The 25,054-nt window shown below is 42.9% G+C and overlaps 1 protein-coding gene across 11 annotated transcripts in view; it reads left to right on the forward strand.

Moving 5' to 3' along the window:
* KIAA1217 (KIAA1217 ortholog) overlaps positions 1–25,054 on the forward strand; it is a 279,741-nt gene that overhangs the window by 131,821 nt on the left and 122,866 nt on the right. For 10 of the 11 annotated variants that reach the window (XR_002093624.2, XM_006258396.4, XM_014608974.3 and 7 more), the window contains one exon: positions 5,849–6,044. Coding sequence is in view for 10 of the 11 variants with exons in the window: in XM_006258396.4 (XP_006258458.2) it covers positions 5,849–6,044 (196 nt within the window). In the remaining variant the exon portion in view is untranslated. Of the gene's footprint in view, positions 1–1,707; positions 1,785–5,848; positions 6,045–25,054 lie in introns of those variants that run through there. The other variant, XM_059729081.1, reaches the window with a different exon arrangement.

A 25,054-nucleotide genomic window follows, 5' to 3' on the forward strand; every position in this document is an offset into this window, starting at 1 on the left:
CCTAAGTTGGAACATTTATACTTATCTTTTTATTGTATATATTTATTATCCAAGTTATCAACACTTTGTTTAAATAGGGAAAGGTAAACGGAACCCACGTGAGGCAAGATGTAAAAGACATCTGTCCCAAGCAAAATTGGTGGATGCCCTGAGCTCTTCAGTCAGTAAAATAGTGATGTAGCTTTGTGCACACTGTCTGTCTGTCTCTGCTTGCTTGTTTGTTTTGAGCCATTACATTTATAATGAAGTGGATCTTTTTCTGTGCTGTTAGAAAAATGAGGATTTCAATCATTCATAGTGATTTTTGGTTCTTACCTTTAGACTTCTGCTACTTTGGATATTACATCAATAGAAAACCTTTGAGAATCTCCCTTAACCCTTCAACCCTTGTTATTTTTCAACATGACTCTCTACTGGGAAAAGACAGGGTGCCATTTCAATTAAACAGAGGCACTGGGCAGCCATTAGTCATTCTTCTGAGGAAGCCTAAGACTGGGGTTCTTGATCATTCACACAATTAGTGGTCAAGCATGTTGAATAGTTTAGACCTGACTTGTCTGCTAATGAAAGCTGCTAGTAGATCTCATTCCGAGTTCCTTTTGCCAAACTTTTTAAAATGGTGTGGTTCCAATTAGGCCCCTAAATAGCAGGCCTTGTAGTAATAATAAGTGCTGAGCAGCTATGTCTCCTATTGACTTCCGTAGACACGTTATTTGCAAGTGCTCGGCATTCCTGAAAAATCAGGCTTCATTTATGTAAGTACCTAACTATAGGGACAGAAGTTTAAAAAATTGGGTCCCAGTTCATGTTCTGATCTGCACAGTTAGCTTTATATAAAAGAATCAAACGAAGTCTCACTAGCTTCACTTCACCTTGATACAGAACCTTCCATGGTGAGGAGACGGGAGAAGAGAAATAACTGTTATGCATATTTCATGTTCATTTATTCATAGTAATCAGGATTAAAGGATATATTTTTGGCTATTTACAGCAGCAGCAAGAATGCAGCTGGTCACCAGTAGCAGCTAGCTAGAAATGCTACCGGAAAATTCTGCAGATTTTTAGAATCATTTGAATATACTTCTTCCCTAAAAATATGAGTGATAAATTCTGAGACATGATTAAATGTATTATCTGGCCAAGATGAAAGAGGATGGGGTCGGCCACATCATATATATAGAGCACTGTTAATAAACCTTTAAATGCAGAAAGCAGCTTCATCCTCATAGCTTTTTAAGAGATGCATAAAATAATAACTTTACACAACATCCTGAAGTTTGCTTCATGATATTGCATTAGTAATAGCTTTTGAAGAATGTCACTGTGAGTGAACATTATCAAGTTTTAATGTAGCATTATCCTATGACAATTTGACATCATCATATATGTTCAGCTTCCCTTTCTGATTACTAAAAGGGAAGAGAGACTTTCTACTTTCTTGAAAGAAAAATCCCTATGGCTATGTACAGAGAGTCAAAAAGCCTGAGGCTGAATTGATTCAGTCTTTGCAGGTTAGTATAAACTGCACAGATTAAATTGAAACACAAGCAGACATTTACTTTTGATTTAGGAAATGCAGCCACATGCCTGCAGTGGCTTAGGCCAGAAGCCAGGGGCCGCTAGAGCACAGCTCTCTGGCTGTGTGTTTACTTCCTCTTCCTGCTGCCCCTGAGGTCTCTGGGATTTGCAGTTCAGAATTACAACAACAGAGCTCTGCAGGGCTGGTCATTCTTCCTGCTCCCAGGTGCCTCTGCCTTCCAGGTTGTTCACAGTTGCAGTCAGCAGTAAGTTTGAGTGGGGGCTGGGGTGTCTAATCCCCCTCCCTGGCTCCAGACCCCAGCCGGGGTTTGCCTGGGGGCAACAGTCCCCTCCCCTCTGCAGACTGGGCTGCATCTCTAGCCGAGCTTGCCTCCCCTCTTCTCAGCCAGCCCTCACTGCTCCAGCTAGGGAGGCAGAGTGGCAGGGCCAACCGTGGTCTCAGGAGCAGATAGCACAGCACAGCCCAAGGCTGGACAGCATGCTGGGGGACTGTGATTTAACTGGTCCCAGGGGTCTGGGACAGAAGTTTCATAAATCATTTAAGTCTGATACTACATTCAACCAGGTTTATTTTAAACCAGTTTCAGCCATTTTGAAACTAGTTTATATGCAGAGCTTCTGTTCGGTTACAGGTTTTAACCAGTTTCTGATCACTTAAACCAGTTTACATGTAACTTGTGTCTAGCCCATTTGTCTATTTCCTTCCTTCGTTGAAGCGTGATAAAAATTGAATGTTTCTGTGCTGCAAGTTCATTTACACTGTATTCCTTGCTCAGGCAATGTGCAGAGGGTTCTGTAATTCAGAGTTTTCTTGTACTTTGGTGGTGAAATTGTCTTCAAGCTTTGCCTCAGGGAAGGGTTAGCGTAGGAAGGCAGGCAGTATTTGCAATTGAAGGCCTAGAGGGAAGTTATGGAAGGAAACAAGAAAGAAAAATCAGATAGTCTCCAGACAGGCAAAGTATTTGTACCTGCTTTTATAGTAGAGATACTGGGAACCCAGCAGATTCCTTAAGAAAAGGAGTCAAACAGCAGATACCTTAATAAAAGCCTGCTGGCCAGGGAAGAAAAGCCCTGAGGACCCTTCCTATCCTAGCAAACTAGCACAGCATTTCCCTCCCAAAGTGAATGAAAGCTGACTTCTCTTTTTGCTTTGTAATGCCCTGCAGTTGATTTAACAGTAAACAGTGAAGCATTTATACCAACAGTGAATAAATAGGAGCCAGAGACCCCTACTAATTTGAGCAGCCATGAGGGGATAGTATAAATACTGCTACAGAGTTTTCATGGGATTGAGTGGTCAGTTCAGCTGTTTTGAACAGCAACACCGTTGCTTATAACTGTTTATAGGATGATATCATTTTCTATAACTGATGATCCCTAGCTGCCACATGTCATGGGTTTTCTATCTCATGATAATAAAATAATACACAACGAAGAAAAATATTGCAACGGAAGATACAGCTTCATATCACATGCTGCTGAGTCATTTGATTTTTTTTCTTCTTCCAGAAGAAATACAGTTCTGTTTTCACAGGTGAAAGTCCTTGAGAAGAGCGTGCATTGTGTATATAAGTAGATATAATATAAGCTTAAGGGGAAAAAGATTTGTGTATGGGATTTAGTTTCTCTGTTTGCTTAAATATGTTCTAAGGAAAAACATCACTTAAGAATTATATAAATATCTCCAGTGGTGTGGACAGTATTTGTACATCCTCTTCTCACAACAGCATGTCACTAATAATATATCTAAATAAATAAAAACATATTGTTGCTGTAATGTAAGTCCCCAAAGCTTTAATGAATGGTTAAAAAAGAAAGGGTCCCTCCTCTTTACATTTAAAACTTATGCACTTCGTTAAAGCTTTTGTTCAGAGATCTCTTATCATGAGCTGTTTTAACTAACTACAATTTTAATCTTTGATGTATGTCTAAAGGCCAATCAGAAAAGCAGCAGCGCAGTACTGTTTTCACCACCTGCACATTCTTTGCTTAGATACAAACAATATAATTTAAGCAAAGGAGCATTATCCAAATACTAAAATGTAGGAAACTTTTCATTGGAATCTCTTATCTTATTGTTCTTTTTATTCAGCTGAACCCATGTATGCTTGAAAGATGCACTGAGATTTCTTTATTAAAAAAAAACCAACTGACCCCCCCCTCCCCCCCCCCCCAAGAATGAAACAAGATTAAACGCCACCCAGGTGACTGAAAAATCCAACATACTGCATAAAGGTGACATGGAGTAGTACCTCCTGTATCAATAGACATACACAGATAAGAATGTTCTTTCCTAATAAATAATTTAAGTTAGTGACTCTTCTTGGTGGCATTCCTTTCAAACATAACTATATAAATAAAATATTTTAAGTAGTGATGGTTTTTAAGCCACTTCAGAAGTAACTATTTGTTTTTCAAATTCCTTCTTCATGTTTCCAAGTCACTTGTCGCTTCTGTAAACTCTCACGCAGTTGAGGCCCAAGTCTCTGTATTTACAACCTTATAGACTAGTGCTGATCATGTGAGAGGCCCTTCAAAGCATGTTGTGGTTTGCTAAGAAAAATATATTGTTAGCTTTAATTCCTGGGGAAAAAAAATTAGAATCCTTTCACTGCAGGACATTGGATAATACTAGTATTTTAATATTAACATTTCATAAGTGAAAAGCTCTAGAGGGTTTAACTTTTGTATTAAGTAATTTGAATGTATTATAACTTGTGAGCAACAACCTGGCAACACTGAAACATTGAGGCTGAGCAGCCATCTAATGAAATGCTAATGAAAGTTAAAGTTGTTCATACATTCAAAGTCACATGGGGAATATTAGGTGATCCATGTCACTGCTGGAAGCAAGTTACCTCTTCTTACTTGAGCAACTGCTAAAGAGCTGGATGTTAGCAATGTGTGTCTTGGATTTTTTTTTAACTTGTCCTGAACTGAATGGCTCTTTCAGGCTCAGGATGGGTGTAGATTTTAGCTATGTACAGGGGATTTTTAATATTCAAGTATCTTACCTTCAAATGAGAGGGGAAAGAAGAATGGACACAGTAAAGGTATCTTAACTTTGGAAAGAGAAACTTGTTTGGCTATTTAGGTTTTTACTTTTGAAATGCTTGTATTTCCATATTAGTTCTGGAAAACATACATCTTTGTTTTATATGTCTGTAGCAACAGTAGATATGTTATTTATTTGCAGTGTACTTATGCTTCAGGAACTATGGAAAAGTACTATCCTACAAAGTTCAGCCTGAGTTATAGCGTCAGAGGGTTTTGTTATTCCATAAAGCAGAAAGAACAGAACTTTGTACAATTACCAAAGTAACCACCCTTTTTAAGTAACCTCCTTTTTAAGTAGCATTATTTATTAATAAGTTATTTCACAACATATAAAGCATTTTTTGAAGTCAACAACAAATGTTCAGGACATTGTATCTTTTACTGAATGTGCCTTTTGTTAGGCTGACTCCTAACATCTGCCTAAGAACACATAGTAAATGGTTGGATAATCTTGCCTTTTACATGCAGTACCTAGCAGTCTACTAATAAGCTAATGAATATCAGAAGTAATTAAATTGTAGAGTTATTCCATACTTATGGTGGTATAAATAAAAATAGAATTTAGTTCATCATTTTTCACTTCATCGGTTAACAGTTTTGCAATGGTGTTGAGGCCCTGCTATGTAACCCTTATTTTTCATAGCATATCCTATCATAGGATACATAGCAGCAGTACTGAGATTGAGAGCTGACTGCTCTCATTTTAATTTATCTTCAGGGTATATTTCTCAACAGACTCCTCAAGGTAAGTGCAACATTTCAGGGCCTTTTTATTAATAGAATTTTGGAAGCTGAAAATGTAAATCTTTATATGCTACCAACTTGCCAATGTCCTATCTCCAATTCCAGATACTGTTGTTTTGAAAAGAGATTAAAAATATATTGGCTGTATTTCTAATCCTACATACTGAACCTTTTTGTGCGTGTGCATTGCCTCCGTTGCAATAACCAATGTTAACAGCTGTCTAAGCAACAAGGAATAGAATTGCCATACATCTAGCTTATAATATGTCTTAGCCTCAGGTCCTTGTTAGAAATGAAATTTGTACGGTAGATGTACAGCAATAAAAACCTCATTGGAAAACCCAGGGACAATATTTTTTTTTAAATAACTTACATAGAAGTCACCTTGAGCATGCAAGGCTTGAAGAATTCTGTATTCTGAGGCCTAATGGACTTTTTCTAAATGTTTTTTTTCCAGTCTGATCTTCATGTTCTTGAAATCATTGGCAATCTTCATTTTATTTTACAGACTAGAAGCCCAAAACTGTCTCAAAGCCCACAGCCCAGTTTGGGAGAGCAGGCAGAACATCTATCTGAGGCATCTGCTGATTCTTTAGAAGCCATGTCTGAGGGCGAATCCCCAAGTCCTTTTTCTAGAGGCAGCCGCACACGAGCAAGCCTTCCAGTGGTGAGGTCAGCGAACCAAACAAAGGAGCGATCTCTAGGTAAGATATTGTCTCTGTGGCTTCAGCATCTTTTAATTTTTGCCTTGTGTTCTCTGCATATAAAAACTGAACTATTTGGGGGCTAACAAAACGAACATTTTGTAACACATTGTTAATGTTAGTTCATTCTTTGGATATCAGTTCAGTGTGGAGTACTGGATGGTTCAGGGAACTGGTAATGAAATTATTATTGCAGTATACAAAAGCATGGTGGAAACTTTACACACAAATTGAAAGTCAGCGATCAAACGCTGAAGAGTGTATTAGTAAACTAAGACCACTGCTACAAATGCTTCTTATTAATCATTCTTACTATGGTGTGGCTAATTGTAGCAAACACTGCTCTAAAGCTAGGTACAGACATTCAGAAAGCCTTAGGCAGCATTGATCTAACCTACGCAGGTTTCTGTAAGTGACATAGGTTAGTTTGGGAGTGAACAGAGCACAGGTTTGTGTTTTGGGGGGCGGGGGTGCAGGTTTCCTGGCTGAGGCTGACAGGTTGGGAGTGCTTTTGCATGCCTTCCACTGTGCCCCATGGGTTCACCAGACCACCAGAGAATGCTGAGCAGCTGGGCCACTCCTGATTGGCTACTGGGCATATGCCCAACCCCTATCACCGTGGACCCTCCCCCACACCCAGCCCTTGGCTTCCAAGAGAACCCCGCAGTGAGACACCATGGCATGCCTGGCAGCGGGGGGCAGGGGGGCAGGGTGTGCTCCACAGAAGGAAAATTGGACCCCTTGGAGTCCGGTGAATGGCAGGCAGCAGCAGCAGCAGGTGCCCAGCAGCCCTGTGCCATGCAGTGGAGAAAGGGGCTCTGCATAGAAGGAAGGATCTGGCCCCATGGGTCTCCAGCAAACAGCAGGGGATGGCAGGAAGTGCCCAGCCTGATTCTTGTAATCGTGATTCCTGCTGTTACTGCCTGCCGTTGCTGAGGGGCCTGATCCTTCCTTCTGCAGAGTGCCCCTCTCCTTCCTGCATGGTGCAGAGCTGCTGGGTGCCTGCTGGCACCATTTACCAGAGCTCAAAGGGGCCCAATCCTTCCTTCTATGGAGCATTTCCCCCTTCCACTTCTCCCCACCTGCCTAGGGATGTTTATAAAGCTAAAAAAAATACTGAGCTACAGATGCTCCCTTCCCCCCCTACTCCACCTGCATCTTACAGCTGTCCAGAGGCAGGAAATAGGGCTGGGCAGAGGGGCCATGCTGACAAGAGCATACTTCCATGCAAGGGTGGGGTTAGTGGGTACCACAAAGTGCCTGGGATGCTGGTGGACAGCAACCTAACTTGAGTTGGGAAGGAATCTGATACAAGAGCTTGATATAACAGTTTAACCTAAATCAGTTAAGTTTGAGACTACACTGATCCAGGTCTGTCTTAGACTGGGTTCTGCCATTTTTAAACCAGTCTATGTGCACTGAATTTCTGTAGACCGGTTTGCAATCACTTAGACCTGTTTATGTATAATGGTCATATGTGGCCTCAGAAACTTCTGCAACACTGGGCTATCATTTCGAGAGGCATTTCATTTCTTTATTGCCTCTTTATATCCAGTCTGAGTCATTAATAACCAAAAATTAATAATGCCTGATGGCAGACTGATCCAGTTCTTAATGCAAAGATTTGGCATTCAGATCTTCTCCCATGCTGGATCTGCAGGGCAAGGGGCAGGTACAGGGGGTCAAGGATGGTAGTGAAGATCAATGTTGGGGCTTCCAGGCTGAGCGAGGCCTGTGTCTGCTGTCAATGGCCATGTCCATCAGCATCCAGTGAACTGGAATTCTACAGCAAGCCGAGCCCCAGTAGTCCCCAGACTAGTGATGCACCAGACAGAACAGTTCCATTGGCTGGATCTGGCCCATGGGCCATATGTTGGACACTCCTGCTTTAGTCAAATATAAGTTCCCTCAAAGCTGGGTTAAAGTACAATGGATAGTGACACACAGGTTTTTCTCAAGTTCAAATGCCCCTCCTCGTAACCCCACTGTTGAGGGTTGAATTAAGCCCATTTTATCTGCAAAATTCATTTTCAAGTAGAGCTGGTTTTATAATAGATTTTGTCATGGGAATTCTTTTCACATGTAATTGATAGCATGGATTGAGACTTGTTTTTTGAGGAATAATGCTACAAGGCAGGTTAACTGCTAGAAAACGTAAGTACTTGCATACAGATTGCTAAGGAAGTGTATTTTTTCAATAGTAATAAACTGATATGTCGCTTTTATGTAGGCTTTACTCCCATTCAGACTGAAAGAAACCAATGGCTGTATGGTAAACCACATAGTGGTCATAAACTGACCACAGTGGCTTATTTAGTCCTCAACAATTGAAGAGAATTGTTATCAAGAATGTGTTTATATCTGTGAAATGCAGCAGACTAAGAAAAAGTACAACTAAAAGGTGTCCTCCAGGGCCACAGGCACTAGGAATGTGAAACAGCCTCATTCAGTCCACTTCAGGTGAAACGGGCAGGTTGCAGTTACATAGGACCCTTTGTTGAGACAGCCTGGAAACTTGAGGCAGCACAATTAAATCTTATTTAAAGTGTTCCAAAGAACTTAAAAATATGTTCTTGCCGTATGCAGAGAGAATTCTGTACTGCCTACATGCAAGTGCTGTTGATTGAGTCTTCAGGACAGCAGAATGGCTCAGTTTTATTCTGAGGTTTACCGGAAAATTTAATTTGCTGTTATATAACTTGGATTGTACCTTTGTAGGGACATGGTCCTGCAGGAATGTTTAGAATTCGCTGTTGGGTGCCTAATAGTAACTTGCTGCATCTTTTCAGTTAATATACATGTGCCCACACACCAGACCAGACCAAATATTGCATCTAAAATATCACGTATCATCCACTTGAGATGATGTGGGGAACTCTGATAAACAGCAATCAAAGCCAGCTTTGCCAACACTGTAGGCAGAGAGGTGCTGTACTCAGCCATCTTATGCAGTGCTTTCTCTTCCAGCAAGTATCTTTCTTACTGGTTATAGGTAGGTAAGTCTGCCAAAGTATAGCCATTATGTAAGAGTGGTTCTGCCCAATGTGTCATAAGGAACGTTGGTCCAAGTGTAGAGGAGAGGTATAAGCCAGATTTAATAATAGAGTATTTAACCAGTGCCTGCCAGTTTCTAGCTGGGGGCTCTCAAAAAGCACATTTCATGCTCTTTCATTTCTTATTGCTAATGTTTTATAAGGGACAATCCTCTCAGAAGCTGCCCACCATTTAGTCTCTCGATGTCAACCTGTCTTTCATACACTAAAGAAAAGCCTGGGAAGACAAGACAGTTTAGATGGACAACATTCTGCTTCAGGATGGGAGGGAAGTGACATGATATTAAACCATTTAGAATATTTATATTTGAAACCAGAACATCTTTGAGAGGCTATGGTAAAAAAGTAAAGACACTCTCTCTCATACTGCAGGGGTGACTGCAGTGTTAGCACATAGACTTGTGGCCCAAATGTGCCATAATACTCGCTAACAAATAGATGGATAAACTTCACTGCCCCTTAGGTTTGTCTTATTTCGAAATTATTTTAGAAAATGTTAATTGCAAATACTGGGATTTTGTTTAAAGATGCACTGAACTGCAATCTTAAAATTGTTCAGTTTATTATTTATTTCTTTTAGATAGCGTTTCTGCAGTAATGTCCATTTCAGCTCTTCCAACATTTGTCTTTGAGGCCAATATCAGTAACCTTAATAAATTTAAAATAACAATACTAATCAATATTAAACTGTGTGCATCCTGCTAACACATTTCATACGTCTTGGTTGTAGAAAATGCTGTTTCTGCTACATGGGATAAAAAGTCGAAACAAATGAATCCATTTGCAGGATTGGGATTATGTTTTATTCTTACTTTCAGGTTTTTAAATGGAAATGCAGTATTATGATACTGTTGGGTTGTTAATTTTCAGTGCTGCAAGGGAAAGTTCACATTTTTTTTTAAATTAAGTTACTGTTTTAGTTTAAATTAAAAAATGGCAATATGTCTATGTATGTATGTTTTTGTAGATAGCTTCCTTTACCCCTTCATTAATTTATGTACATAATTTTTAAGACCTCTGTTTTATTACTAAGCCAATACTTACTTTAAGATGCAGGAAAAATAATCAATTTCCATGAAGCTTTGGTCGTAGGCCTAGTAAATTGATGGTATATTTGAATATATATATTCTGAGTATATTTTCTCAGACATTGCTAATTCTCAAAATCCAGATGAGCCATCTTGTGTTTAAATTACAGTCTATGTGCATTTCTGTTAGGTGGTAGAATGAGAGAGCGAGCAGCCTAGGGAGGCCATTGATCCTGTTTTATACCGGGCCATCCTGTTTTTAACCCTTTGTCCTCTGTCTGTTTCTAAATGAGGACCAGACTGCAAAAAGTCCTATTTTCAGTTCATTGGTGGTAATACATGTCAACCTTTTGTCCTTATGATGCTATTGGCTGTGCCTAGAGGTAGGGCACTACACAGCCAAGAGGAGCAGAGTTCTGAGCTAGCCAGGGAAGGAGGGAAGCAGGGAGGTGGCCTATTTGTGACAGCCCTGCCCCTTGCTGCTAATTGGCCAAGGGGCCTGATGACCTCACCCTTTCCTGCTGATTGGCCAAGGAGGCAGTGGCCCCGCCCTTCACCACTGATTGGCCAAAGGGGGCAGTGGTTCACCCCCCCCCCACCAAGGTGATGTCCTGTATTCTGAGGATGCGTCACTTAAAACAGTGGCCACCATAACACAGGTTTTTGTCAGCCAGTACTAATCTAATGGCCAGTATGACATGCAGTATGACATACTGCATTCCATGAGGAGCCAGCCTAGAAGACATTCCAGGTCTACGTCCAATTTAAATTTCAGCCTTGATTTCTTGAAATTAAGGAAGGTCTTGACTAAGAAACCTTTCAGCAGTTGGCAGTTCTCTGATCACTATGCTGCCTGGGGACAAAGTGAGGCATTAAAATAAATTAATTCTCTATGAGGAAGAAAATAAAATGCATTTTAAAATATTTATTTGAAAACTGGGATTCTTTCCAAGTTGATAACTGTGGGAAAAAATATCTAGCAAAACTGTCAGAACAAGAATTGGCTGAAACCTGGACACTGCTCAAAACCTTTCAACAAACTTCACTTACAATTTGCCTAAAGGAAAGAAAACTTGACAAGTACACAATTATATTATGCAACCTGTCAGAACCAGCAGTGTGTGCGTGTATGCACTGGAGCTCACTGATGTCATTGCTTTAATACTTCTTCTAAAGAAATAGAGGCTGACAAATAATGTTGCTTGCGGTTTTCCACAAGGTATGTTTTGCTTACAATGGGCCTTATCTTCTAAGATGTCAAGGGGCTATCTCATGGACTTAAGTGCCTGATGAAAGTGCTGGACCATTTGCAGGTTCAGGCCCTGTAGGGCTAATTCTCTCAGAGGTGCTGTGCAGTTGTTACTAAAGATAATGGAAGCTGTAGGTGCTCAGTGTTTCTCAAAATCTGGTACTTAATAAGCAGGGGTGGATTAAGAAAGCATTCGTGGATCGGGATGCCAGTTTGGGAAGGAGGTTCAAGATTCATTGTGTGGGGGAGGTAGGGTGCAACAAGTGTTAGAATCTGCCAGGGATCTTGAGCCCTGCCAGATGCTTGAAGCAGCACTATGAAGACAGAAGCCAGTAACACCTTTGTATTATTCTTGGTCCTTCTTTCACCTCACAGCTTCTCAGCTTAACACTTGCTGTTGACAAGAGGTACCCAGGAAAGGAAGTGGCTTTATGTTCTCTCTCTCTCTGCCCAGCCCAGTGAACCCTCCCAGTTGTTTCTACTAGGAAGCCATGCCACAACTGGCAGGTCAAGCACAGGGCCTGGATGATAACTTGGGTTACCCTTTGGCATAATTTCATTTTGTGACCCATAGGAGGAGGGGTTCTTCAGCTACCAACCAATCAGTGGGTGCATCTACACATGCCTTTATTCTGGTCCAAATTTACTCTGGTGTAAAATAAGCCGGAGTAAGGGTTTTTTGGCAGCAATCTACACACACGGTGATTAGGGAGAACATTTCCACCCAGTTTCTGGCAGCCCTGCAATGGGCCCCTGCTGCCACTAGGGAGGAGCTCCAGACTCCCCCTAGGTGTTAGTCTGGGGAGCATGGGGCCAAGAGACAGCTGTCTCCTGGCCCTGGGGGCTGCCTGCTGCTGGGGCAGGGGGACATTGTCCCTGCCCCAGCAGCAGGGAGCACCTGGCCCTGGCTCCCTGATCAGGGGCACGGGACTTGGAAAGAGCTGCAGGGGCAGGGCAAGTCCCAGCCCCCTGCCCCAATCCATTGGTGGGGCCAGCTAGCAGCTAGCTTGTCCCCACCCAGGCATGCGGGGGGGGGGGGAAGCTTGTTCCTCCCCAGTGTGTCCTCCCCACTCCCCAACTCCACATTTGCAGAGCTGGGCAGGGAACAAACTCCCCAGGTTCTACCAGCAAGGAGCTCCCAGTGCGAGAGTGACCACAGGTCCACTTCTGGGAGACACTTATCTCCCACCCTGAGCCCCACAGTCATGGGGCTCAGGCTGGGAGACACTTATCTAAGAACCACAGAGCTCAGGCTGGAAGATTAGGGTCTCTCAGCCTTAGCCCCATGACCCTGGAGCTTTATGTAAAAAGAGCTGTATTATTTCTCAGAGCTCCAGTGTGAAACTGGAGATAGGCCTGTCAAAAGTCTCTGGATTAAGGTCAGAGGAGAGAACAAGATGTCATGGGTGGGGTCTGCTATAGACCACCAGAGCAGGAGGAAGTGGTGGACGAAGCTTTCTTCAAACAGCTACCAGAAGTTTCCCAACCACAGGCCCTGGTTCTGATGGGTGATTTCAATCACCCTGGCATCTGCTGGGAAGGCAATACAGCAGTGCGCAGGCAATCTAGGAAGTTTTTGGAGAGTGTTGGGGACAACTCCCTGGTGCAGGTGCTGAAGCAGCCAACTAGGGGCCATGCTATTCTTGACCTGCTGCTCACAAATGGGGAAGAATTGATGGATGGCAACTTGGGCAACAGTGACCACAAGATCATGAGTTCAGGATCCTGGGGAAAGAAAGGAAGGAGAACAGCAAAGTAAGGAAGCCAGACCAAGGAGGAGAGGCGTCCAGGACAGCTGGCTGTACTTTAAAGAAGCCTTACTGAGTGTGCAGGAACAAACCATCCTGATGCGTGGAAGACTAGCAAGTATGGCAGAAAACCAGCTTGGCTTAAAGGCAGGGAACTCCTCAATAAATGAAATCACAAAAAGGAAGCTTACAAGAAGTGGAAACTTGGGCAAACAACTAGGGAGGAGTATAAGAGCATTGCTTGGGCATGCAGGGATGAAGTCAGGAAGGCCAAAGCACAATTAGAGTTGCAGCTAGCCAGGGATGTGAAGGGTAAGAAGAAGGGTTTCTACAAGTATGTTGGTAACAAGAAGAGGATCAGGGAAAGTGCGGGTCCCTTATTGAATGAAGGAGGCAACTTTGTGACAGATGATGCAGAAAAGGCTGAAATGCTCAATGCCTTTTTCATCTGTCTTCCCAGGCAATGTCAGCTCCCAGACTACTGCACTGAGCAGCACAGTTTGGGGACGTACAGGCTGCATGAATGTAAGGTGGATAAAATGTAAGGTGGATAAAAAACTGGCTGGAGCATCAGGCTCAGAGGGTAGTAATCAGTGGCTCAATAAATGTCTAGTTGGGAGCCGGTATCAAGTTGAGTGCCCCAGGGGTCTGTCCTGGGACCAATTTTGTTTAATATCTTCATCAATGACCTGGAAAATAGCATAGAGTGCACGCACAGCAAGTTTGCAGATGACACCAAGCTGGGGGAATTAGTAGATATGCTGGAGGGTAGGGGCTAGGATTCAAGGTGTCCTAGGCACATTGAAGGATTGGGCCAAAAGAAATCTTATGAGGTTCAACAAGGACAAGTGCAAAGTCTTGCACGTAGAATGGAACAATCCCATGCACCACTACAGGCTGGGGGCTGACTGGCTGTAGAGCACTCTGCAGAAAAGGACCTGGGGGTTACAGTGGACAGTAAACTGAATATAAGCCCTTGTTGAGGGCTAACAACATACTGGGCAGCATTGGTTAGGAGTGTTGCCAGCAGGTCAAGGGAAGTGATTGATCCCCTCTGTTCAGCACTGGTGAGGCCATAGCTGGAGTACTGTGTTCAGTTTTGTGCCCCCCACTACAGAAAGGATGTGGATAAAATTGGAGAGAGTCCAGTGGAGGGCAATGAAAATAGTGAGGGGGTTTGGGACCATGACTTACTAGGAGAGGCTGAGGGAACTGGGCTTAGAAGAGAAGACTGAGAGGGGATTTAATAGCATCCTTCAACTACCTGAAGTAGGGTTCAAAAGAGGATGGAGTTTGACTGTTCTCAGTGGTGGCAGATGGCAGAACAAGGAGCAACCATCTCAAGTTGCAGCAAGGGAAGTTTAGGTTAAATAATAGGAAGAATTTTCTCACTAGGAGGGTGGTAAAACACTGGAACAGGTTATGCAGAGTGGTTGTGCAATCTCCATCCTTGGAGGTTTTTAAGGCCCAGCTAGACAAAGCTTTGGCTGGGATGATCCTGCTTTGAGCAGGAGGTTGCACTAGATGACCTGAGGTTCCTTCAAACCCTAATTTTTCTATGATACTACCTATCTACTTTGGCATTTGGTTTCTGTGTTTTTTGTCATGGAAAATCAGAGCTCCTCCTGCCCCCTTCACTCACCAAGATGTGGGTACAGATGTGGCTGTTCCCCTCACTGCTATGCGTGACTGAGCAACCCTGATGTGCCAGTGCCTTGCCCCTAGCATTGCCTCTCACTCCCAAGCCACAGATCCCCCAGTCCTGCCAGTGTCCCTCGTTCCTGGCCTGCGGCCCCCTACCCCCCAGGGCCCTGCCAGTGGGGGCTCCCAGCTGCCACCCCTCCTGCCCCACCTGGCCTCACAGAGACTCAGAATGATGGTCTGCAGGGACAAGGTAGGACCAGCTTCTGGCATGAGGTGCATGCAGCACACCTCATGCAGAAGCACAGTCAGTGCCTGGGGCACCACGCACTGCACCACACCACTGGCCGGGGCTGGGGTTTAAGTACGGCAGGGAAGAGCAGCACCATGCTTCAAAGCACCACTGTTAAGCTGAGCATGGCTCTGGACTGGGCCATGCTACGGCAGCAGTGGGAGGGCAAGGGGCTCCACGTGCTCTCTTTCCCACTTAGGCTGGACTGCGGCAGTTGTCGCTCATCGGGGAACCAGTGGAATGAGTCTGACCCCAGAGCAGGATGGAGGGAGGAGAAGGAGATGCCTGTGGCACCCCTTGCCCTGGCCCAGGGCTCTCGTGCTGCCCTGTGTGGCCTGGCCATGGCTCTGCCTCACCACCCCCCAGCAGCATCTTCTGGCTGCCCAAACTCTACTCCTGCCCCACAGAGCACAGGCAGTGGTCTAGCCATGCAGCCTAGCCATGAAGTTCTCTGCTGCCCCCAAAGGCCCCTCCACCCCCTTCCCTCATTGGAGGGGCAGGTGCCTCGGGGCAGACCCTGCTGGCAACAGTCCAGAGCTGGGCTTGCGAGCAGCACTGAGACCCCCTCAGTCCCTCCTGCCCTGCAGCAGCCCTGGCACCCGGACGTTTCCCCCAGCACTGGCTGGTATCTGTCCCCACTCCATACACCTTTGCCACACACCCCTCCATGCAGCCCCCTAGACAGTCCCCAAGCCCAGGCCCTGCCCCCATAGACTTACCTGTATGCAGCTGCCAGGGCTGCTCCCACCACCATGTTTGGCTGTATGCCGGCCACGTTTGTGCACATGCACATGGTATCCCCTGCCTCCAATTGCCTTCCCCCCACCCCTCCCAGCCCCACACAGCTCCTTGCAGGCTGGAAGGCTGCCAGCTTGCAAGGGGAAACCTGTGGTTTCCCATGTTCTTCTCCTTTAAAAGGGAAAATCCGCATTTTTCCACAGTAAACAGAAAACCTGGATCCCTGGTAACAACAAAGGAGGTGTGGTATTATCATCCCTGTAAGTCTTGGTCCAGTGCTATACTGGTATTAGCTTTAAGTTTTATGTGTGTATTCAATACTTTGCAATGTTTCTATTGAAAGGTAAAATTTGAAGATAACTTTATATTGCTGTTAATAAATTGCTGTTTAGTATTCACTGGTCAGAAAATGGGCAAGGTGAACTGGATAAAAAAATGCACAGCTTACATATAAACAGGAGGCCTTTGATTTGTAGGGAAGAGTCTCTGTAACATGCTCTAAGAGCTACTGATGAAAAGTGTTATATAAGAACCAGGTCTTGTTGTTAATATAAATGTCTCTGCATTTACAAAGCAGTATACTCCTTAACCTGGTGAAATAGATGGCTTGATCCAACAACCAATGAAGTTATTGCTCCATTATGTTTAACCTATATATCATATTGCTCACAGTTTACATGGAGGAACTCTGCTGGAAATTGCCTCTCAAATTTAGCACTGTGTATGGCTTTAATGTCATCTGCCTTCTCAAACAGCTCTTTCTTGTCCCTCCGACACTGCAGTGCATGCCAACATGCAAAAATGAACATGCAAATATTTGCTGTCTGGTCAGATGCATTTAAAGTTGACTGATAGAGCTCAGAGCTAAACAGCCTTTAATGTGTATTTGCAATCATTGTGATGAGACCTAGTATCCTAACAAAATGCAAATATTTGAAGGTAAATAGTTTTCCCATTCAGTTCTTTCTGGACTTCATCTCCTTCCTCACTTTTTTTTTTTTTTTTTTAATGACAGAAACTTATTGAGCTTGAAAATAAATATTTAATCTTATCTGAAACATTTTCAGCAGAAAATAAAACAAGATAAACTACCATGCCAGTGTATATACCAGTTCATAGAAGCTTTTATGCTTCATTACAGTCTTTACATGTTTTGTGGAATAAGCACAGGAGAAGAAAAGAATGTTACTGCAGGGAACTATGACCATGCCTAGAGCACATCTTCTCTGTACATACACATTGTGTCCACCATTTAAAAGCTGCAAACCATTATTTGATGGGCTCATAATGAACAGTATACATCAAATCATGCTGGGCTTTAATTGCCGCTCTATTAGAAGTTTGTCAGCATGAATCTGATGACTTCAGAGCAGTTACACTTGTATAAAACAGATTAAATGAAGGGAAGAATCAGACCTCCAAGTCTGCCTTTGGAGGCTGATGTGGCTACATCAGCATGTATTTCTGACTCTACTTCCTCTGCTAATTTTCTTGATCAAAAATGTATTATTGTACTACAGTAGTACTAAGGGACCCCTTGCCAACCAAGACCAGGACCCTGTTGCTACTGTGCTAGTTAATATATGACTACATATTAGAAATGCCTGTATGCCCCTATAATGCTATAGGCTGTTATGGCAGCAGGACATCACTACAAATAAATGGCTGTCCATAGCCTCAGTGCACTTTGTTTAAAGGGGATGGCTTTATGTATTCCAGTAATACTAGTTAATATTTTTTATCTTCAGCATATTTTACCCTTTCACTAGATGATAAAAATGCTCACAGTACAAAATATTTGCTTATACCATCACTAAATGAGAGGATGTCAATATTCCCTATATCTCTTTTCATTTCTAGTGCACACATCATTGGAATATATATGACATATAAATTTATAAGAGAAACATCAGCTCCCTCCAGAGTGATATTCTTCACCTTCCCTGTTTTTATGCACCTTCTCAAATGATGCTTTGTTACTTGAAGTAAGGTTTTCTCAGTGGCGGGTCTTGGACTGTGTTCCAAAGCTATTAATGTGCCAAAGCTTGAACTTGGATACATAGAGGGAGCCCTTAAGCTATCAAACTTTTTACGCTTCCTGCCTTTGGGACAGTATGTCCCAGGTCCTTAAATATTTTGCCTGAGGACCACCAGTCTTAATGTACCTGTGATGGCAGCTTCTGCTGCAAAATGCAGAAAGAAGGATGGTGTCTCAGAGACAGCCAGGGTCTGGATATATCTAGTGTTTTAAAATTAGGGACAGTTCTTTGGAGCATATCTAAAATCAAGACAGTGTGCTGTGCCCTGGTGAAATATGCTTTTGTCAGTCTCACAATTAGAAGGTGGGCTGCTGAATGCTGGATCAGTTGAAACCTAGATCTAGCTTTCCCAACCAGTCCCAGATAAAACTGCATTGCAGTATTTCAGCCCAGTTTCATGTAGTGTCTCTAGCTAACTATATTAAAGGCAGCCACAAGATCAAAAAGTACTAACATGGGCATTTGCCCTTTATTTATATTAGGGTTACCATATCTTTGGTTTTTCCTGGACATGTCTTCTTTTTGTATTCTCCAATATCCGTTCAGGTGGTTTGTTGAAACCTGAACCATTGTCTGGGATTTTGCTCTGCTCTGCTGGCAGGGGGCTATGGGGTGTGTGGGGGGGGGGGCAGGGCAGGGGTGTATGGAGGGGATACATGTGTGAAGGGGTCCAGTGCCTACTGGCACTGGGGTAAGGTATCTGCATGCTGGGGCTGGGACAGGGCAGGGCAGGAGATGTGGGGGGCAGCCACCTGCCCCTCCAGCAGAGGAAGGAGGTAGGGGGGCCCTTTGAGGGCAGTAAGGAGCTCCATGGCCAGGCCGGTGGCACCAGAGCCAGTGCCTTTGCTTGTGGTGCCGGGCTGGCCAGGAGACGCTGACTGGGTGAGCATGGCCATGCTGACTAGTGTGGCACTGGAGCCCCAGACCAGGACAGGGGATGTCACAGGCATCCTTTCTTCCCTTCTGCCCATGCTGGGGCCAGACTCACTCGGCGACCTCCTGTACGAATTGGAGTCACCACCAGCTCGAGAGGGGGGCAACTGGAGGTACCCTCTGGCACTGCTGGTGAGAGCAGGGGGCTGCAAGTCAGGAGTGAGGGGCACCAGCATAGCCTGGGGTGTTGGGGACTGTGGGTCAGGAGCGAGGGGCACTAGCAAGGCCAGGGGTCTGTGAGTCAGGAGTGAAGGTGAGCAGCAGATATTGGGGGGCTGTGGGTTGGGAGTGAGGGGTGTCAGCATAGCCGGGGGGGGGGGAGTGAGGGACTGTGGGTTGGTCGTGAGGCACACTGGCAGGGCCAGAGGTCTAGAGTGAGGGGCAGCAGCGGGGCAGAGGTGGGGAGGCACTGCACATTGGGAGAGAGGGGCATTGGCAGGGCCAGGGTCTGTGTATTGGGAGTGAGGTGTCCCCCCAACAGGTGTCCTCTTTTTTGGAACTGGAAATATGGTAATACTATTTATATCTATGTGAAGAGCCCTCCAGTATTTTGTGATATTGGAGAGCTTAATAAATGTCACCCGAAGCAGTGTTGTCTTATGGAATTTGCAGACAGCCTGGAAAAAAATATCTCTGAGATGTATGAACTGCCTAATTCATCTCCCTGTGTTGTTAAACTGTTGTCTTTTTATATTTTATAGTTAAGTAAACAAAATTATGAGTTAAGGCTTGGTCTGCACCTAGATGCTTTTGTCGTACCTCTGTCAGGTAGGGATACGATTTTTTTCACACTTCAATAAAGCTATGGTGACAGAACTGCTAGTGGAAATAGTGGAAATGCAGATATACCATATGAAGCTTTTAGTCCATGCAAGCTGCATCTCCACTAGGTCTGTATGCTGGTATACCTATACCAGCAAATCCTTTTAAGCATAAGGAAACCCACAGGTTTTATTTGTGACCACATAGGCTAGAGGCAAGCCTGTCCATCTTTCTTTAGGTAAAAGTGCACCATATCGACCAACTAAATCAGAGATACTTAAGTGTAAGCATCTGATGAAGTGAGATGTGGCTTGCAAGTTTATGCATCTCTGATTCAGTTAGTTGTCAAGGTGCACCTCTACCTTGCCTTCTGCTTGACATTGGATTAACATGGCTAATAGGGCTGTGCGAAATTTCACTGTCAGTTTTGTTTTGATGCTGTTTTGAATTGTTTCAAGATTGAAACAAAATCGAAATGTTATGGATATGGTCGAAGCAGCCTCGAAACAAAACGAGGCAGGTCAAAACGTTTCACTGTTTCAGCTCATTTTCAACATTTTGCCCGTAGGCTATAATGGGAAGATTGAGACAGCCTATAACTTTGTTGTTTTTGGCCTTATTTGGACGAAACTTGCAGGAATGGTAGCTTCATCTGAGGGCATGAAGCCTGCCAAGTTTCAAGGACATAGCTGCAGGGAGTTTGGAGAAACTGCACTCCAAAATATTGAAAGCAAAACTTTTGTCACATTTGTGTGTTAAGCTGCAGTGAGGTCAAAACTGCAGGCATGCTAGCCCCTATGGAGACCACAAAGCTTTCCAAGTTTCAATGGGATAGGTGCAAGGGTTTGGGGGAAACTGTACCTCAAGCTGCGGACTAGCAAATCTCATAAGATGGGTGACACTGCGTATGTTAAGGCACAGCAGGGTGAAAGCTGCAGGGATGGTAGCCCCTGCTGAGGCCATGAAGCCTGCCAGCTGTCAAGGAAATAGGTGCAGAGGTTCTGGAACCCTTCACCTCTAGCTGCTGATAGGCAAAACTCGTGTCTTGGGTGCTTGTGCAACTGTGTCTGTCTTGGGGAATGGTGAGGGGAGGTTTGGAAACTATTGCAGGCCTGGCTGCTAGGCCCTGCTATGGCCACAAAGCCTGCCAGGTATCAAGGAGATAGGTGCAGAGGGGTTCTGGGGCCCTGCACCTCTGGCTGCTGACAGGCAAAACTCGTGACATGGGTGCTTGTGCAACTGCTGCCTCTCATCAGGCAGCAGGAGTAAAGATCCCCCATCACTTGCCACCACAGACCTGGGGGTAATAATTGACCACAGTATGAACATAAGCCGGCAGTGCGATTCTGTAGCCAGCAGGGTTATAGCCAACAATACCCTGGCATGCATCAATTGAAATGACAAAGTTATAGGCTGTTTCAACCTTCCCCATTATATCCTATGGGTGAAACATCGAAACAGGGGTGAAATGGTCCAACTGTTTCGACGGAATGGACCAGCTGTTTTGACTTGAAACAAAATTCAAAATGGAATGCTGTTCCATCGAAACACTGGCTGAAACGAAACGCTGCCGTTTCACACAGCCCTAATGGCTAACTGCCCTGCTTTTTCTTTAGGTAAAATAACTTGCATTTGATTTCAGTTCTGGCAACAAGACCAAATCTTATAATTTTGTAAATTTGTTATTTGAACAGTGCATAGAATATTCGGGGACACATTCATAGAAGTAATATGTAATCCAAATATGTCCTATGTATTGTGCTGATGATGTAACAAACCTATTGCAAAATTACAGCAAGTCTCAGTAAATAAGGGATAAAGACAGATTAGCTATATAGAGTTAAGGAGATAAACCCAATACTGTTAATGAAAACACTACCAAATAATAACCTTGAACAAAATTACACAGGCTGTTCTAGAAGAAAGAATTTTGTTTCATTTCATGCCACATATCTTGCTTTAGTGATTTCCCTGATTTCTTGATAAGAAGATTAATAGACACTTTTGGAATTTTCAACATAGATATTATCAGGAGGGTATAGAGAAAGGAAATGGACCCTAAGGCTTCAGGCTAGAAATACCACAAGGTTCATGGAGATGACCTCAAACATGTTAAAAATGTGTTGTACAGCTAGAAAGGCTAGTGTGGAGGGTGGGGCTACCAACAGTACGTAGGAATTTGTTCTACATTACAAGAAGTGTTACTGCAACCACCATAAGTGTCTGATTGCAATGATAAGGATGCCAACTGTGTGGTATCTCTGTTTGTCTGATGTGCAAATAAAGGTGTGGGCCTCAGACAATTTTATGATTTAGATAAAAAAAAAGTGGCAACATCTTGTTTGCATGTTTTGGAACGTTGGTGTCATTGGCAAAAGACACTGGTTGTGAACTGCGCATGTTTGGAAAGCATGTAATACCTCCATTGCGATCTGTACTGGAACATCCTGATGGGTTAAGGCAGGCCCACAAAAATATTCACTGCCATCAAGGCTTTGTATCAAGGTGCAGTGCACACAGTGGAAGGTAGTGGAGGTTTGAAAACACAAGTGTAACACAAAGGCGCATCTACTTTTGCCTCTACTGTATCATGTTGCCATTGATTTAATTATGAGGAGAAGTGGAGAGGTATTGGTTAATGACAGTGTTATTTTACTGTTGCATTATTTGTCTGTTTGGTAACTTTTAAAATTTTCTTTACAAGATCTTACCTTAGCTTGATTTTGGGAAATTCTTACAAAATCCATATACTTTCTGAATTCTAAGATGTAGTTGTCTTTTCTGATCTAGCTATCTACAATTTGTATGTAATTATAGACAAGGCTAAGTAAGTTGGAGAATCAGGCTTGGAGATAGGACCACTTAGGGTCATTTAGTCTAACCCTGCTGAACAGATATAGGACTCCCTGTTCTTAAAATATCCTAGCCAGATGTCTGCCCAGTCTCTTCTTGAAAGCCTGTGATGAAGGAGATTCCACAGTTTCTCTAGGCAGTGTTATAGTTTCAGTGTCTTTTTGTTCTTACAGTTAGGAACATTCTCCTGAGGCTCGATATAAATCTCCTTTGCTATGGTTAAACTCTTTGCCTCTTGTCCTGTCCTCTAGGACAATTTTTTCCTAATTTTTTGTCAGCCTTTCAAATATTTGAGAACTCCTTTCCTTTTCCCCTCACCCTCCTGCCCCCGCCAGCCTCCTCATCTCCTTCTCTCCAAACTAAACATACCTAGCTCCTAGAAGTGCCTGGAATTAGTATGAGTAGTACAGTATTACCTAGCTCAAGTCCCTGCTTTCACATGTCCTATATACTGTAGTCTTCTTTATTTACATTGATGTTTCCTGTCCTTGAAAATGTATGCAATAGGCTTTGTTGTTGTCTGGTTTGTTTAGTTTCTCAAAACTCAGCACAATCTTTGTTTCTGGCAAATCTGTTGTGACAGAAGAGTAAGAACAGGAGGGACATTAGAATGCATGAAAATGTTAGCATCAGTTTCTTTTGGCTCTCTTTCCATCAACTTTGCTGGCAGCTATATTCTTGCCCTAATGAGAGTTACACGAGTTTTAAACACTATTTCCTCTTACTTTAGTGTGCAAAGTGACTAATTTATTAGTTGTCAATAAAACACAGGTCTGAGGATGTATCTGCTTCCCTCAGCTTGGAGACAGGGGTGTTTCTAGTTGTTTGTTTCACACTGGCAAAGGTGTGTGTGTGTGTGTGTGCGTGCGCGCGCGTGCCCGTGTGTGTGTGAGAGAGTAATGTGGATGAACTCAATAGATTAAATTATTTGTATTCTGTCAAGCTAAAACAAGATTTTTTTAGAAATACCATATTTTCTTACATTCCACACACCTCCAAATAAGACACACACCATGATTTTTCAAAAGGTGGAATGAAGGAAAAGATTTTTCCAATCACCACTGTATAGGAGCAAAGACTAATTTTCAACTCACTCACCCTCCCTTTCCTGCTCAGGCAAAAGCTATAGTTTTAATCTTTTTGCAGCTAAATTGTCAGCAGCTCTTGGCTGTTCTGCCAAAAGCTGAAACTGTAGCTGCTGCTGAATACTGGACTTCATGGGCAGATCTAGGATTTTGAAAAGAGCTAAAAATAATCCACGGGGGGGGGTGAAATAAGAGAATAGGGACCAAGATTAGCAAAATTGCTGGAGAAAGGATCACTTGAGTGTAACATTAAGACCATTGAAAAGGAGAGTGGGTTTGTTAACGCACATCGAATCAGCAGGAATAAAGTGAATTGTAATGAGCCTTGAAAACAATTGACTCCTTCAGTACTGCCTGAATAGAAATGCCACTGATGCTTTTCGGGAAAGAAAATCAACTTCCTTGCTTAAAATGCACACCCCAATTTAGGTAGATGTAATTTGGGGGCAGAGTGGGGGGGGGTGTAAATTGCCTGTGGCATTTGAGTAAATATGATAAACAGCTAGCTTTGTGAACTAGAAAATGTCCTAAAGTACTGCTTTATCATAACATAGACCCAACAGTGGATTTTAAAAAGCAAGTCATTTAAAGGAAAACATGGAAAGAATTTATTATGCCTTTGCAGATTTTCTTTACTACTGTTCTGAGATTACAGGTGAGGTGTCTCAATGATTTTCATGTAAAGCCTTACTAGTTTTAAGGCTTCATCATTCTAAAGTACATACAAGTATACTTTGAAAAATCTCAAAGCTGACTGTAAATGGGCTTCTGATCTACAGGTTAGGGACGAGCAGAATTAAGGCTGTTTTGGAATGCCCGAAACATTTTCTTGTGAAGGGCTTTTTAATTATAACATTTCTTGATATTATAAATCGTAGCAAACTTTGTTAAATTTAGCAATGTTTTTATCCATCTGTTTATTTTGAAATAAAAGTATGGTGAAAATACAGTAGCCTTAAGTATAATTTAAAACATACTTTATCAACTCAAAAATATTTTAATAATGCTTTTAAACTTTCCAATAAAAATTCTAGTGAATTCTGAAAAACCCCAATCATGCCACTCAAGAATGGCTTAGTAGTACAGCGGCTCCATATTCAGGGTATCTTTAGTGATCTGTAACCCAGAAGCGGCATGATCTCCCCCCTCTCCACTTCCCCCCCGCCCCCATTGAAAATAAAAACATGGGAACCTTTCTACAAATTATTTTTAGAAAAACAAAAAATATTCTAGATAACCCATGCACACGTGCAATAGAGACATGCAAACTCTGATTTTTAGGTAAAAACACAGTCCTCTATCATTTGATCTAAGATAATTTACAGTAGAGAAATATACAAAGACCTTTTATGTTTTTTGAAGCTGTGAGTGATCACCAGAAATGAAATTGCTTATGTACATGCTATAATTATTGATTTGGATGCAATCATTAAAGCACAGCTTAGTGATAACATTGTTTAAAATATAACCAAGACCTGGATTCTTAACTCCATTTAACCTTGTAGAACACTTGAAAGGGAAGCAAAAGCAATTTTTGACCTAGAGCGAGACAAACAAAACCTTCAAAATGTCTAATTAGAGTGAAGAAA

This window comes from Alligator mississippiensis, chromosome 5 (genome assembly GCF_030867095.1).
Source record: "Alligator mississippiensis isolate rAllMis1 chromosome 5, rAllMis1, whole genome shotgun sequence".
NCBI classification, from domain to species: Eukaryota; Metazoa; Chordata; order Crocodylia; family Alligatoridae; genus Alligator; species Alligator mississippiensis.